Genomic DNA, 16729 nt, shown 5'->3' with positions numbered 1-16729 from the left:
GTGTTAAGGTGTAAATTGGTTTAGACTCGTCACAATATTCGAATATAAAATCTCTTATTTATGAAAGTGAAAAGTAATATTATTAGACTATAGTACTAAGTGACATGAATTGATATTCTTTTTTATTATGATATTTTGTGCAAGACGAAGTTAAAGTAAGCGACATAATAAGTTAACCATTTTTAGATATCGAATTCGTCATTCGTCATTTATAAGAGTTAAACATATTTCCGTGCCATAAAGCATTATTGACTTCCTATAAAACTTTTATTGAACTTTAGTGACATATGAAGATCACACGACACACTTGATAACAATAAAATTTAAAAAAAAAAAAAAAAAAAAAAAAAAAACCTGAAAATTAGTAGCTGAAAACTAAAAAGCACATGGTGATCAAAAGCCCTTCTCATTTCGCTAATCACATGCTGCGCTTCTCATTTCGCCTCCCACTGCGACGCCGATAAAAAACGAACCCCGGACAGAGATAAACCCGTTACCAAACACCACCCCAGAGCTACCACTGCTTCCGGCGAGATGTGGCGCTGCGTTTCTCGTGGGCTCGGCGTTTCTTCCTCCAAGAGATCCGCCTCCACTGACTCTCTTAGATCTTACTTCTCCAGGCTCTTCTCCTCCGAATCCGTACGATAACTCTCTCAATCTTTGGTTTTTTTTCCAACTTGTTCGTCGTTTTATCCTTGATTATTGATTTCATTTGCTCTGCAAAGCTTCATTGGAAATTAGACGCAACTTTTTCTTTTTTGTTGATTTTTGGATGAATTTATTGGATTTTAATCGGATTCGAGCTGATTGTTTTGGTATTTTTCATTGTATATGTGCATGTACTTGATTTTTACATTCCTGTTCTGTTTGGTTGCCGAGAATTAGCAGGAAAATAAGGGAATCTATGCTTACATGTGTCTGCTTTTCCATTTCCTCGAATTCGAAACGGCCTCATTGCTGCTAATTGGATTAGTTTCCTTTGAAAGTTAAAGTTTGATTCGAAGTTATTCCTTTTTCGGTTTCAATCATTTTAACTCTCTATTTGACCAGTTGATTGTTATTTAATATACGTGCAAGTTCAGGCTTTATCACTTGTGATCGATTGTATGCAGGCCACAGGACGTTCTCCGTACACTGTGGTGGACCATACTTATGATGCAGTGGTCGTCGGGGCAGGTGGTGCGGGGCTGAGAGCAGCAATCGGACTTTCGGAGCATGGATTTAACACTGCTTGCATTACTAAGCTTTTTCCAACTCGTTCCCACACTGTTGCAGCCCAGGTATGAGATATCGCAGAACTTGTTCCGACTATTGCATATAGGTCCCTCGAAATAATGTGAATATGTAAAGTTCGTTTCTTTCGATTGGTTATCCTTGTTTATGCTATGAGTTGTGTGTAGGGTGGTATAAATGCTGCATTAGGAAATATGACTGAGGATGACTGGAGGTGGCATATGTATGACACAGTCAAGGGAAGCGATTGGCTGGGTATGTTACCTGTTAAATTTGACACAACTATGATTTCATTTGATGTTGGGCTGAGGGTGTTATACAGAAAAATACTTGGCTGTAGAGATCATAAAGTTATCCTATTTTAGCTGTTTAAGAATTTCCTAGGCACGCATACTCCTGCATGCCCACTGTGCACTTGCAGACAGATCGACACAGACTTTGTGGTTTTATGACTTTTTGGTTGTATTTGACATGTAAGGGTTTCATGGTCCTATAGGTGATCAGGATGCCATCCAGTATATGTGTAGAGAGGCTCCAAAAGCTGTGATCGAACTTGAAAATTATGGATTGCCGTTTTCTCGAACTGAAGATGGAAGAATATATCAACGTGCATTTGGTGGTCAAAGTCTTGACTTTGGAAAAGGTGAGACAATGTATCCATGGAGGTTTGAAGTTGGTACCTCTATCTTATGGTTTCTATTGTCTGACATTGGCTTCCTTTACCGTTATCTTGCTACCCTGTAGGTGGACAGGCATACCGCTGTGCTTGTGCTGCTGACAGAACTGGGCATGCTCTATTGCATACTCTCTATGGACAAGCAATGAAACATAATACACAATTTTTTGTTGAATACTTCGCTTTGGATCTTTTGATGGACAGTGAGGGTAAGTTGATGCATATTTGACACACACCTTATCTAAAGAAAAAAAAAAATCAGTGCAAGCTGCAATCTCTGTGTTTTGGTAATTTAACTGTTGGAAGATGCTACCCTTTCAACATACCAGAAGAATATCAGAAGTAATTAGTTATATTCAGACTTGCCTTTCATAAGAAGATAGTTGGAATACACCGCAGATGAAATGAATTTGTTATTTTAACTTGCTCTCGTACATAAAATTCAAATTTAGTGAAGTGTTATCATGAGAACCCTTCTTCCACTTGTAGATGTAAATCTTAATCCTCACCATTTTGAAGGTTCATACTTACATGTTGATGCTTTGGTATATTACGAGCGTGTTGTATACTGTGTAAAATGTTCAGCTATCTCTACTGTAAGATTGACTCTTTTATTGATAGAATTGCATGTAGAATATGACAAAAGGATTGTATTCAGTGCGCGGTTGTTAAGGTAATTGATTATTGAGATTGAATATTCAGGGGCCTGCCAAGGAGTCATTGCATTAAATATGGAGGATGGAACTTTACATCGGTTCCAAGCATCATCAACAATTTTGGCCACAGGGGTATATTTTTTGTTTTTGTTTCCATTAGAGATATATCATTGATGTTCACCTTATTGCATTTAAGCAATCATATCTAAATCTATCTTTTGTGGTTCTCTCAGGGTTATGGTAGAACATACTTTTCTGCAACCTCAGCACATACCTGCACTGGAGATGGTAATGCAATGGTTGCACGTGCTGGCCTCCCGCTTCAGGTTTTGTGTTTTGGTCCTTCCCAATCTTGAATCTAAAGCAAGCTTTCGCGGTCTTTGTTTGTATATTTAATTGTTGTATGTCCCTTCTGCAGGATTTGGAGTTTGTGCAGTTTCACCCTACTGGTATATATGGTGCTGGGTGCCTCATTACTGAAGGTTAGATTACTTAAGATTTTTATAAAATTGTTAGGATAACCTCAAATTTGGTTATATGATCCGCTATGTAGTCTAACCTTGTTATCATCTTGTTATGTTGCTTTAGTCGCAGTTCAATTGAAGTTAGAAAATGGTATAATGCGATTATTTTTGCAACTTGTAGGATCACGAGGGGAAGGTGGTATCCTTAGGAATAGTGAAGGTGAGCGATTTATGGAACGATATGCCCCTACAGCGAAAGATCTTGCTTCTAGGGATGTTGTGTCGAGATCTATGACTATGGAAATCCGAGAGGGTCGTGGTGTAGGTAAAGATGCGTTCTGAAATGATATTGACCTTCATCCTTGCTGATGCTGCTGTCTGTCTTTGAGCGAAGCTCGCCTTTTTTTTTTTTGTTTTCTATGCTTTGGGTGTGTGGTTTAGTAACTCTTACAGTTGTTTTCATCAGGACCTTTGAAGGACCACATCTATCTCCACTTGAATCATTTGCCCCCAGATGTACTCAAGGAGAGGCTTCCTGGTATCTCCGAAACTGCTGCCATTTTCGCTGGTGTGGATGTTACAAAGGAGCCTATTCCTGTCTTACCTACTGTGCACTATAATATGGGTGGAATTCCAACAAATTACCACGGAGAGGTATGAGTTGATGTAGTTCGTCCCCTTGTTATTTAGTCAATGGCCTGCAATGTAGTTCATTCTGTGAAAGTTTGCTTTTTCTCAGCAACACGCTCTCTTGTTTTTCAGGTAGTTACCATTAAAGGTGATGATCCAGATGTAACAATTCCTGGGTTAATGGCAGCTGGGGAGGCAGCCTGTGCATCTGTTCACGGTGCCAATCGGCTTGGTGCAAATTCACTCCTTGACATTGTTGTTTTTGGTCGAGCTTGTGCAAATAGAGTTGCAGAGATCCATAAACCAGGCAAGCTAATTTTTTTGCTAATGAAGATGACTCAATAATAATATATGTGACTTAAAACTTCTCTAATTGATTTGTGTAGGGGAGAAACAAAAGCCCCTGGAAAAGGATGCTGGAGAGAAGACCATTGCATGGTTGGACAAAATAAGGAATTCAAACGGCTCATTGCCAACTTCAAAAATCCGGTTGAATATGCAACGAATAATGCAAAATAATGCTGCTGTGTTCCGCACACAAGAAACATTAGAAGAAGGTATTCCTATTCACAGAAGTTACAATGCCTTGACTCCATTTTCTAACTTTCTGGATACGTCAAGTGGCTTCATTGTATTAACTGAAGATCTCATTCTCCCCAAACTTATAGGTTCAAGATAAGTTAATATTGCAACCTTTGATTTACCCCCTTTCCGTGTTTATCCTGTAGGTGCTCAGTTGATTGACAAGGCATGGGAGAGCTTTCATGATGTTCAATTGAAGGATCGGAGTTTGATATGGTGAGAAGTTTTACGCAAGAATGTTGACAAATAAGTATATTCATTTGTTTTATATTTTATGAGCTTACAATTGGAAAATAATATCTTTTGACAGGAACTCCGACTTGATAGAGACCATAGAGTTGGAAAACCTTTTGATAAATGCCTGTATCACCATGCATTCCGCGGAAGCCAGGAAAGAAAGCAGAGGAGCACATGCGCGTGAAGATTTCACAGTTAGTCCTGTTTCTTTTAGTTAGAATGTCTTTTCCCTGCCACTATATAATGAAATTTCCTCTGGTTTCGCAGACAAGGGATGATGAAAAATGGATGAAACATACACTGGGGTAAGTCAATTTTCCATCCTCTTTAGAATAATATTAAATTAAATAGAAAACACAGGTAGAATTGTCAGTTTGGCAAAATTCCCTTCACAATTACTTGATAGATCAAACAGTTTATCCCCACTAGGCAAAGTTCGAATGTAACGGCGAACGTTTCATTAGCCTGTTGTCTTTATATTTTATAACTTCACACCTTTTGTCCTATGTTTGGACGAGGCAGTTTCAAAGTCACAAGGAACTTTAGACTCGATTGTTAAAAATACACGTTATTTGTTTGGCTGTCTATTGTAAGTTCTAACTGAGAATGTTTTGGGAAATATGTCGTTATCGATTCTCGGCATTTCATTGTATAAATTATGTTCATTTTCAATGCAGATACTGGGAAAATGGGAAGGTCCGACTAGACTACAGACCGGTTCACATGAACACATTAGATGATGAAATCGAGACGTTCCCACCTAAAGCTCGTGTCTACTGAGAAGGTCCGGCTAGGCTGCAGAGCTGGTCATCTATAGTGGCGTGAATAATCCTTTTACGAGCATGTAGTGAATCCGTAAGGAAGAATTCTGTCAATTGTGCTTTTTGACTAATAATGTGTTGCATTTCTCTGGGTTAAAACTGATGGTATCAATAATTCCAATCGAGGATTGGAATGTGCATTTGAAGCAATGGGGAACAAATCTCCGAATGTATTTAATTCGTTAGTGTTTTTGGTTTAGAGCCTCTGTAGGCGATTTGTTGGACTTTGACTTGCGACTCAAATGTATTTAACCTATAGGCCTCGTTTGATGTTTACGATTAGATTTGAATCGATAACGCTATATCGAAGATATGGTTGAATGATTTTAAATCGAGAGATTGGACGTCTACTACCTCCAACGAGGACACAATTGTTTCAACTTTAGAATGGTTAAAACTGCGACTTAGTGTTGTTAATTGGTATTTTTCTTTATTTGTAAGTGAAGTTTTAAGGTTCAATTTTCGTCAAATACGAATTTAAATCATATTATTGCTAGCTCATTATGAGATTAAGTTCATTTCTTCTCTTTTAGTGTAGATAATATTATTTGTTTAAAATAAAAAAAATAAATAAATAAATAAAAACTGCTCTTAGGTGACTGAAGAGCTTACAATATAAAACAAATAAAAATGCTTATGAATCACAACAACACTCGAGCATTTTTACGCACTTATTGCAAAAGCACTTTTGACCAAAAAAATTCTTTCTACATAGGCATCCACAAACGGCCAATTAACAATAAGCATGTATGACAGAGGTACGTTTTTGGGCGTCAAATTGCAATGAATTGGTGTGTTGATCCAAATGCAACTTTGTCGGAATTTCAAATGTGCATGGTAATATAATATTAACAATATAGACATGTTGATGAGAAATTTTCAGTCCTTTCGAACACGGATCGGCATACGCTATACTATATATTTTTATATAATTTGAGGGAAAGTTTGCTTTTTTAAGTGTTTATCTAATTATTAATAACCTCTGGCGTATTATCACATGTTTCGACTTTCGAGTACGCTAAAACCTCCTCTGGATTAAGTGTGTTTAGTAACAAGTAGGCGACACTAGTGGCTTTTTAGTTGTGGACTAATGGACTGAGAACGAAGTTGATACAATCTGACCACGTCATTGCATATACATATTTTAGTTGGAGACACTATGGCCCTCAACAAAATCAAACAACCACTCATTCATTTTTGGGTTAATCTCAGTTTATTACTCTAAGTTTCTTGGTTTTCAATATTTGGTATATGAAGTTTTTTTCGTTCCAGTTTGATACCTAAAGTTATAATTATGAGACACTTTCATACATTTGTTAAGTTTTCCGTCGAAACCTCTGTTAATTGATGACGTGGCATCCACGTGAACAATGATTGAACGCCACGTGTCAATATTCACATAGGTCTATATTGATACGTGGCGTCCAGTCATTATCCACATGGATGCCATGTCATCCATTAATGGAGGTTCTGACAAAAAACTCAAAGGATATATGAAAGTGTCCCATAATTATAACTTTAGGTACCAAACTGGGACGAAAAAAACTTTATGTACCAAATGTTGAAAATCAAGAAACTTTAAGGTAGTAGATTGAGATTAACCCTTCATTTTTTTATATATGATATTCTATTTTACGAGAAGGAATATTCCACTCTCGGTATTGGGTTGAGTCACATAATAGATCAGTTATGGCTAAATATTTTTCTTTTTTTTTAAAGAATAACCGGTGGCAAGCCATTGTTATCCATCCTTTACGAGCCCAAAGAGACTATGAAAAATTTCACTCTACCCGTGACCAAGGTCAAGTAGAGTCATCAGTTCAAAGTATCAAATCCGATACCTTTCACATTTTTTTGTTTATTAAGGAGCCACAGTCCACCCTTACACTCGATCACTTGTTGTATGATTCAGTTATAGCTAAATACAATTGAACACAAATATTACGCATCTTTGTCATTTGTGTGGGACTTTAAGTAAAAAACCTCTCGCGTACGAGTGTTGAGCAACTGGACACTAGTAGTGGTTGATGTTTTCTCATAGCTTTCCCCAAATTGTTTAATTTTTAATCTAAAACTAAGTATTCATTAGTAATCACGACTAGAGTCACTAATTTGAATAACGGCTTCAATTATATTGATATGATGCCAGGTGGCATCATCATCTTGATACAAGCAACAGACTTTTTTCTTTTTTTTTTTTTTTTTTTTTTTTTTGTCAAACGATAAATTTGTTAGATTAGATATTAGATGAGGAAGCTGATATAATTCGAACATACACCGTGGTGCAAAGACAACACTCATCTCCACCGCTATGGTAAATAGCCACTTGCATACTAGTAACAGGTTTGAGTTAAGAGATTTATGTTTAGACTGATTTGTTTGGTTAGTGCTATACACAAACTTATTTTTACTTATCACATACCTTTCTCAATTTTTGACTGTCGAATCGAATGAGTTGAAGAAAATCAATGGAAAAAATAATAAGAGTGTGTGAGAATTAAAAAATAAGTACGTGAAAAACACTATTCATTTTTAGGCCACCCATTTATTTTATATAGTTTACTTAAGAAAGTGTCATTATTTTAAAGAAAATCGTATGGTATGATAAGAATTTATCACAAAAATATGTCACTCGCAGATAGGGGTGAGATAGAGGCATAGAAAAATAAACTCACGAAATAACCAAGTTTTTTCTACACCTTAAAACTTTATATATGCATCGTTACTAAAAAGATATGAAACTTGTTACTTATCTTAATCCTAACTTTTTCATTCTTAATGTTCATTGTATATGGACTTGTTCTTCATTTGAATATGTTGGGATTTTGGTGGACCACAAAAATACTTGAATTTGTAAAAGATAACATTAATTAAATTAAAAGGGGTTTATACGCCGCTTAATTATTAGCCAAAGTACTTAAGTACCACATCATCAACCTACATTAATTAACTAAAAAGAGGAAATATAATGACCAAACACTTTAATATTTTGTGAACCTACATATTCAATAATACTCTTATAATTAGTGCGTCCATCCCATAAGAGTAATACATATCAAGGATACGTTTTATTACAAATCATCGATCTATTTTTGAGTTTTTATTTGTGATTCAGTATAGTGGTTCGTTTTTTAATTTTGAAAAAACACAAAATATTAATTAGACATATTTGTGAAGATACGAACTATCTAAAAGTAGGTATAAACTCTACAAAACTTCAACGTCCACTAGGATTGGCTTGTTGAAGCATATGTCCCGCGTTTTTGCAAAACTCATAAAGTTATTACCACACTATATTGAATAGTTCCACTACTAAGGCCTCGTTTGTTTTTTTTTTTTTTTTTTTTTTTTATTTTATTAACAAAAACTGTTAACTTTAAAGTTAATTAGTATAAAAGTTTTTGGTGAAAGTAAAATATTCTGTTTATTTTCAAAGTAGGTTGCTTGAATAAAAAACAGAGTTAAGCCTTTAATAAATATTTTCAATTTTTGTAATACCTTTATTATCTTTTTAAATGATATTATTTAGCCTTCCACACATTTTATCCCTTAGAAAATAAAGTTGACACACCCCAACCCAGAATGTCCACTTGGACTCCGAATCGAGTTGTGATGGCCGACACCAAAAGGTTGACGAGGCCATAAAGTGTAGTGATGTGGAAAATGTGAATAAATTTAAACCTAAAAGTGCCTAAATATAAGAGTGCGTTGGTGAGCGGAAATGAACTCATTTCACACGTGATGTCAGAGCATAAGTAAAGTACATTAAAGTAAGATGAGAATTATACCATTGAAGGTAATCTCCAATACCAAGATTTGTCAAGAATCCTCGTCGATACAAAAGCTCAACTACTAAAACCTGGAGGGGCGAAAAATAAAGGTGAGTGGGCCTAAAAATAAAGCTTTGTAAAATCATTTCGAAAACATAATAATCCGTCACCGTAAAACAAGTATAATTTCCAAAATATACATACTACATATAGTAAGAAAATACCTACCACAGTCCGCAAAATCTTAAGAATTCAATACGGCACAATATTTCGTAAATAAGTGCATGATGTCCATAATCGCATAATCTCGCATAACCAAACATATCATAATGAGCGCTCATCGACATATGTTGACACACGAGTTCATGTAGAGATATTCTAACATGAATAAGACTGGGTCTAATAATGATGTACACTCTAGTACTACAATAACGTGAAGATTGGCGATATGCACAGCACATACGAGTCCTAATTGCCTATGGCAATCTAGGACATGACTGGCACCTACAATGGATCCAAAGTGAGCATACGGTGCGATGTGCACATACACGTGAAAGACTGACCTTGGCCCGGAGGAGTACTAACATCGGAGCAGCAAACAATAAATAGATAACACAAATATAATCATGTCATAGTAATTCAATAGTTATAATCCACATAATATCATTCATAGCTGTAAATATAATTATGGAATCAATAATAATACTCGTACTTATGCATCCCGTATGACGTAGCATAACTTCATAATTTCTATCAATGTGCTAAATCATATATGCGTCATGCTATTCTAGGCGTATTGTAGAAAATTCTTTATGAAATGTATAAATGGAAAGTAACAATTATATATATATATATATATATGTGCTATATAAAAGAAAAGACTCGCTCATACTTACTTGCAAGGTCGCCAAAGCCGTTTGGGTGTGAAAAGCCGAAGTCTCCAATAGTTATCGCACCTAAGCATAATATTGAGACCCATTAGAAAAACTCAATTAAAATGTTTGAATTTGGAGAAACAGATGGCAGATTTGGAATCAGCACATTGAAATACGCTAAAGAGGGTCCTGGGCAATTTTCGTAAAAAGTCAAGAATCAACCAAGACGCCCCGATGGTCAACTATGTTAAAACTTGGAATTTCACTAAATGGATGTTAAAAACAGACTTGGGACATCGAAATTAGCCTAGAAACATTTCCGAAAAAAATTTGAAAGTCAACACAAGGAATTTCCTTCTCCTTTTTCTCCGACTAGTTGCCGCTGCAACCGCCGGATAACTAAACCCAGCTCTAGCCACACGAATTCTTAACTAAACCTAGCCTTCCAATATATGAAATTGAAGCTCAGAGGACAAGGAATCGAAATATACCTTTGGTTTCCTTGATCGTGGCTGGAGTTAGCCGGAAAATCTGGGATGTCTTCCTCGCAACAGTTATGTACCAAAACCTACGTCAAGACCCTTAAGAAAGCTAGAAACATATGCTAAAACATGTTCCAAGAATTTTTAGGTTATTCTCAAAGCTTACCCTCGTCGGAAACTTATGAACTCGTCGGAAAACATGGCGGCGTCCTCTGTTGTGTTTCTGTGTTGTGTGCACAGAGTCCAGAAAGTGAGAAATCCGAGGGAGAAAATGTAGTGTGTTTCCTTGTGGTTTAAGCTCGTCGAAACGACGATGGTGCTAGCTCGGTTTCTGAGTTTCACTGAAAGGAGATGAGAGAAAACTAAAATGGGTTTAGAGGTGAGAGGGAGTAAACCAAAAGGGATGAGAGGGCGGAAGAGTGTTCGAGAGAAAAGGGAGCAATGTGAGGTGATGATCTGGGCGGTGATGTTTGCCGGAGTTGGCGAAATCGACGGTGGGTGTGCTTCACAGCTGGTGGGAGGAGTCCGGTGCGAGAGCTCTTCGGGAGAGAGGGGGAGAGAGAGAGAGAGAGAGAGAGAGAGATAGAGAGAGAGAAATGAGGTGGCAATCATCTAGTCGGGGATGAGATAAGGGGATTTGAAAAATGAGAGAAAAAGTGTCCCGAGAGATAGGGAGACACGTGAGTAGTGAAGGAATGAGGCGAGGGCCCCATATGTCTCACAAAATAATACAAAATATCTTTTAAATGGAATTACTAATACGCCTTTACTATCGTAGTTCTGTAAAATTTTAACCGTAGCTTTGATTTCGATTTCATTTGCGTCTACGTGTTCATACCATCGAGTACTTCAAGAATATGGTAAAATAGTAGCTCGTACGGTCATGAAATGATGGTCAACGAAAGTCAATAGTCTCATCACTAGGGGTATTTTCATCAATTCACACATTTAAAATTACTAAAATTGTAAAATTAAGAAAAGGTTGTCACAAAAGTAACCGCTACGACCTACCACTACAAACACTAACCTTACACAATCAACACCATCAACACCACCACAACCATAACCACGGCTGCCACCACCGCCCCAAAACTACAACTGCCACTACCACCATTGTCACCACCATCATTGGGCCACTGCCACCACCAGCATTACCACTGCCCCTACCACCATTATTATCTCTACACCCCAACCACCACCATATAACCACAACCGCCACCACTTGCGCCACCATTGTTACCTCTACAGCTCAACCGCCACATCCCACCTCCATTGCAACCACCATCACCACAACTGCCATTGCACCATCGTCCCCACTACTGTTGTCGTCTTTACACTAAAATTTATTAAACGATTTTACACTACTTTTCTTGTGCACATCACTTATAAAATACAATTAACCAAACACTCATCGAATTTATTTTACAGCTGATTATTCTTAAAGGATAGCAAAAATAGTTTTTCAAAAAGGCACATCAATCCCAAACTAACCCGAATGCTCCCATAATGATGTACATACTACATGGTCAAATATTCAAGTGGTTAAAAAGTAGAAATATTATATCTGTCTTTCAAGAGATGGCCATTTACATAATACAGTAATGTTTAGTGGCTCTTTTTCCTCCCTCAGAGTTCTTTTCATGTAGTTTTCTTCCAGAGCTACGTTATTTTCTATGCTCCCTGTATTAGTGTATTTCGTCTGTTATGAATGAAATCTGTTATTACTTAAAAAAACATAAACCAAAAAAAACAATCTCAGGCTAGCAAGATCTCCCGGCTGCTATTTAGCAAGATCTCCCGGCTGCTATTAACCGTACTTACATATAATTTTATAATTTCAAAGTCCTGGATCTTAATCAGATTGTTGACCAAGCTATATATAAACTGCTTATGGCTTATTTTTTAAGAAAAATTAATGAAAATGATTTGAAAATTTTGAGTTTTAACGATAAAAATAAAATAAAGGGTAAAGTGAATAGTACCAGGATTGACTTTTTAGTATAAAAATATGATTTTTTCTTTAAAGTGAATAGTACCCATAGCTTTTTATTAAAGTTTCCTATTTTCTAATTAATAAAGTTGTTTAACCTTAATTAGTATTGATTTAATTTCCACCCCTTATGTCCTAAAGCTGCTGACATCTTCTGAAGTTGCTCTAGGCAGATTCAACTGTGCAAATAACTCCTATTCAAGTGATCAAGTTGCCCATTAGAAAATTTTAAGTAATATTTGCTTTTGATGATTTGTAAACTCACATTTAGTTTCTTCAAATAGGAAAAAGGGAGTTGGCATGCATCATGAAAGGATCTCCATGAAAAGAATGATTCATGTGTCACATGAATAGCGTTTATTTTGATTCATGTGTTATGACCTAACCCAAATTGTACCCTTTTCAATAGGAGTAGGATTCTCTTTCATTTTTTTCCCTTCCCTTCCTTCTCCTCCTATTTAAACGGTCTCGGTTAAGCCACGTCAATATCTTATATTGATTTTATATAGAAAGAAAAAAATAAAATAGAGAACGTAAGAAAATGGGAGGGAAATGAATGAAAAAATGATGAGAGAAAATCCTACCTTCTTTCAATCACCCGTTAAAGAAAGAAATTTACTAGGAAAATCTTGTTTATTCAATGAGAACTGAAGCATTTCATACGCCATTTATAATGAGAACTTCATATGCCATTTATTTAATAGGCAACAGGTACTAAATAAGATGGTGACAGATAAATCTAATCTAATAGGATACTCTCCAAATCCTTTTGATGAAGATCTTAGAAATTTATGAATCGTGTTCATTTATCGTATATTGTGCGATCAGTTTTTATCAAGTACGGTTTGTGTTTAATTTTAAATAAAAATTTTTAAATAATTTTTAACCGCACGATGTACGATGAGCGGACACAATTGACTGATTTCGGAATCCTCACAAAGAAAATTCAATGAGTATCCGAATTCAAATCTAATGACCAAATCTAATCTAATCTCATCAACAATTAAAACTGTGGAAAAGGATCCTTTCCGGATCTATTTTGTGGGGTTTTAGGGATATCCACATCGTAATCATTTATTGTATATGGTGCGATCAATTTTCATCCTATACTACTTGTGTTTAATTTTAAATAAAAAAGTCAAATAATTTCTGACCGTACGATACATCATGAATGGTTACGGATCCCCACAAAATGGATCCGCACAATGTACAATAAACGGTTACAATGTGGATATCTCTAGGACCCCCACAAAATGGATCCAGATGGGATTCATTCCTAATACTGTAATCTAAACTCACAAGAAGAGATCCCCTCTGAATCTCTCCCACCAAAGCCACACAATTAATTAATTCGGATCTCTAAAATTTGATTTAACAGTTAAAATTATTCTAACTTTTAAAGAGATTTCATGTTTGTAGTTGTTGCATTAAATTTTAAAAGCTCGGATTAATTGATTGTTTAGCTTTGATGATGGAAGAGATTGAAAGAGGATCTCTTACCTAAACTCACCAGCCACGCCACCGCTTCAAATTTTAACTTTTGAACCAGGTGGCAGTGGCGCACTACATACGACACCAATTGCCTTCACTTGGATGTCGTACGATGAGCCAACAGCATACGCGCAATTGGAAATGAAGTTGACAGGTTTCGCAGACCTTTTCTGTTTTTGTGCAAGTCAGTCCAACGGGCGGTCAGGATTTGCTTACCCCTTTCCCAAAAAGATCAGCCCCCGTGACGTCATTTCTAGACGGTGACACGGACGCGCCGTTTCGCAATTGAGTGGCGGCATGTAAGGCCCACATTCCTGAACACGGCGGGAGCAAAATAATAAATTTAATACGTGGACGTTCGTGACAGGCTGTTGTTGAGTAGCCGGGTCCCATGCTAAAGGGAGGGTCTAGGTTTATAGTAGGGTTTTACTTTCCTTCAAGAGTTCTAATTTTCACTTTAACTTTTTTAAATTTGGTAAGTCCCACAACTTTCCATTTCGGAAGGGAAAGAAATTTTACCCTGACTTTGTCACGATTATCCATTCTTTATAAGCCGAGAAGAAGTTTTAAGAAAATTTGGGTTTATACCTTTAACTTTAAATTATTTCTCGTAGTATTAATTAATTTAACATAATTATCTTATTATTTGTCTGAACTCTAAACAAAAATCACAACTTTGAAGCTTTTGATTCAATTTTTGTTAAGCACCTACAAGTCTTGTGTTTTGAATATATTAAATTTTTTATTAAATGATATAAATTAAGTGACGTCATAGGTTGGTACTATAACACCCGTAGGTACTCTAGAAAATTACTTCTTATGCCATCTCCAACCAAGGGCTGGCCAAATAGCTCGTTTTAGTACTCTGGTTCTCCAATATATTAATATTTTAATGAACAGTACATGATCATATTTGCCTCCATCTCCAACTGAGGGCCAGATGATCCGTTTTAACCTTGTCACAAAAAATCGTCTTCAACCGAGGGTCAAAGGGTCATAGGGTCAAACATAATTTATTATTTAAATTTAAAAACTACTACAACTTAAATTCAAATATAATGGCTAATTGACGGCAAAAAAATATAGGAAAAAAATATGAACCAAATTTTGTAAAATAAAAGTTATAGGAAAATTTTTGTAAATGAAAAACATTAAATAAAACAGTAAAAAAAATCAAAATTAACGGCTAGTTGACGTCAGCTAGCCATTGGATTCAAAATTTTGTTTAAGGATTCCTGTCGGATATAACCGACAGGAAATCCGACAAAAAAAAAAATAATTTGGCCAGCCTGGGGTTGGCTGGAAGGGGCCAGCCTTTTGGCCCTTTGAGATTCTGTCGGGCCCACAAGCCCTCTGGCCTAGCCCTTGGTTGGAGACGGTTTTCAGGCTATTTTCGGCCCTCTGGACCCTTCGGTTGGAGATGGCCTTAGGTTGGTACTATAACACCCGTAGGCACTCTAGAAAATTACTTCTTCTATGGTATAATTTTATGTTTCTGTAATTGTGTCTGAGTGATTGTGAAAAATATATAGTTATAACTTGAAAAATAAATTAAATAAACAATCGTTTAATTATTTAAATTCATATTCCTTAACTTCTTGTGGGGATGACAAAATTTTAGATTACTTAAGAATTTCAAAATGATGGAATTCTATTTTTTTTAATTTGTGAATTTTCTTGATTAGTTAACTTAAAAGAACAACGAAATTTGAATACGGATTTTTGACTTTGGAACTATCACTCATAAAAATTTAGAAATGACATTCATGTACATGAACTTAAACTTCGGGATTAGAGATCCCAAATTATGAGTTTTTTTTTCCACGCTGAAATTCTAAATTTTTTTTTTCCACAAGAAAATTGATTAGAAATTGTTTATGAAATAGACAAAAATATGGTCCCCCAACAACTTTTCGAGTGGGGAAATACATTTATCTAACAAGTTTACCTCACTGTAGTGTCTTATGTCACTGAAATATCATAAATGTTTGTGGGTAGTGTAATAAATCGAATCTTATAAGTTGTAGGAAATGTTAAGGAAACTATCTATTTGAATTACATGACGTGATTGTTGAATAAATTATTACTTAAATATTCATAAATATATTTATTTTCTATTAATGACACATCATATAATTTACTATTATAAACTAAAAATTTATCCATCTAACATATTCTCTTTGAGATTTTAGCTTCTCCTCCTTTCCTTCGTTGTATTTAAAAACAAGGGTAAGTTACATTTTCATACCTCAAGTTTGAGGCCTATTTCAATTCCTTACAACATCTTCAAAACATTTCACTTTCATACCTTAAGTATTATTTTATTTCAAAATAATACCTCCATTACATTTTCCATTCATTGATCCGTGAAGTGCTGACATGGCTGCCACATATATGCCACGTGGCTGCCAAATGTCTGCCACGTGGCATTTAAAATTTTTTTTTTTTTTAATAAACCTAAATCTTCTAAATATTTATAAAAAAAATAAATAAAACTGAAACCTTATCCCCCTCATCCTCCTCTCTTCTCCCCGCAACCCCCAAACTCATCTCCCCATCTTCATCTTCTTCCCTGCAACCTAGAAAATAAGAAAAAAAAAAATTCAAAAACTAGATCCCATCACCCCACCCCTCGCCGAAACCCCTCCATACGTTAACCTTCAACAGAAAAAAAAAAATAGAAAACCCAAATCCCGCACACCCTCCTCCCCAGATCCTGTCAAACCGCCCCTGCGGTGTCAGAGCCTCATCATCTTCCATTCGTCGTGCGCACCCATCCTCCACCTCCTCCTCCGCACCCATTCTCCACCTCCTTCGTGCAC

General features: G+C 36.0%; 1 protein-coding gene across 1 annotated transcript; it reads left to right on the top strand.

Moving 5' to 3' along the window:
* Positions 1 to 384: 384 nt before the first annotated feature.
* On the top strand, positions 385 to 5575 carry LOC137747386 (succinate dehydrogenase [ubiquinone] flavoprotein subunit 1, mitochondrial-like). The gene is made up of 16 exons (XM_068487492.1): positions 385 to 639; positions 1113 to 1280; positions 1401 to 1488; positions 1730 to 1876; positions 1978 to 2118; positions 2612 to 2697; positions 2799 to 2891; positions 2984 to 3047; positions 3211 to 3354; positions 3496 to 3683; positions 3792 to 3966; positions 4046 to 4216; positions 4388 to 4457; positions 4552 to 4672; positions 4746 to 4783; positions 5156 to 5575. Exons 1-16 carry the CDS (start codon positions 535 to 537, stop codon positions 5256 to 5258), a joined length of 1902 nt encoding a protein of 633 aa, XP_068343593.1. The 5' UTR covers positions 385 to 534; the 3' UTR covers positions 5259 to 5575.
* Positions 5576 to 16729: the final 11154 nt, after the last annotated feature.

Source organism: Pyrus communis, chromosome 10 (assembly GCF_963583255.1).
Source record: "Pyrus communis chromosome 10, drPyrComm1.1, whole genome shotgun sequence".
Classification (NCBI taxonomy): domain Eukaryota; kingdom Viridiplantae; phylum Streptophyta; class Magnoliopsida; order Rosales; family Rosaceae; genus Pyrus; species Pyrus communis.
The sequence above is the reverse complement of the archived record's forward strand: the minus strand, read 5'-3'. Positions and strand labels throughout refer to the sequence as shown.

Bases quoted from the DNA above. Each gene is read 5' to 3' on its own strand.
- LOC137747386 (XM_068487492.1), top strand. From the start codon at position 535: ATGTGGCGCTGCGTTTCTCGTGGGCTCGGCGTTTCTTCCTCCAAGAGA. The intron at 2,892-2,983 runs GTTTTGTGTTTT...TCCCTTCTGCAG, and splicing joins GTGCTGGCCTCCCGCTTCAG to GATTTGGAGTTTGTGCAGTT. The intron at 3,048-3,210 runs GTTAGATTACTT...TGCAACTTGTAG, and splicing joins TGGGTGCCTCATTACTGAAG to GATCACGAGGGGAAGGTGGT.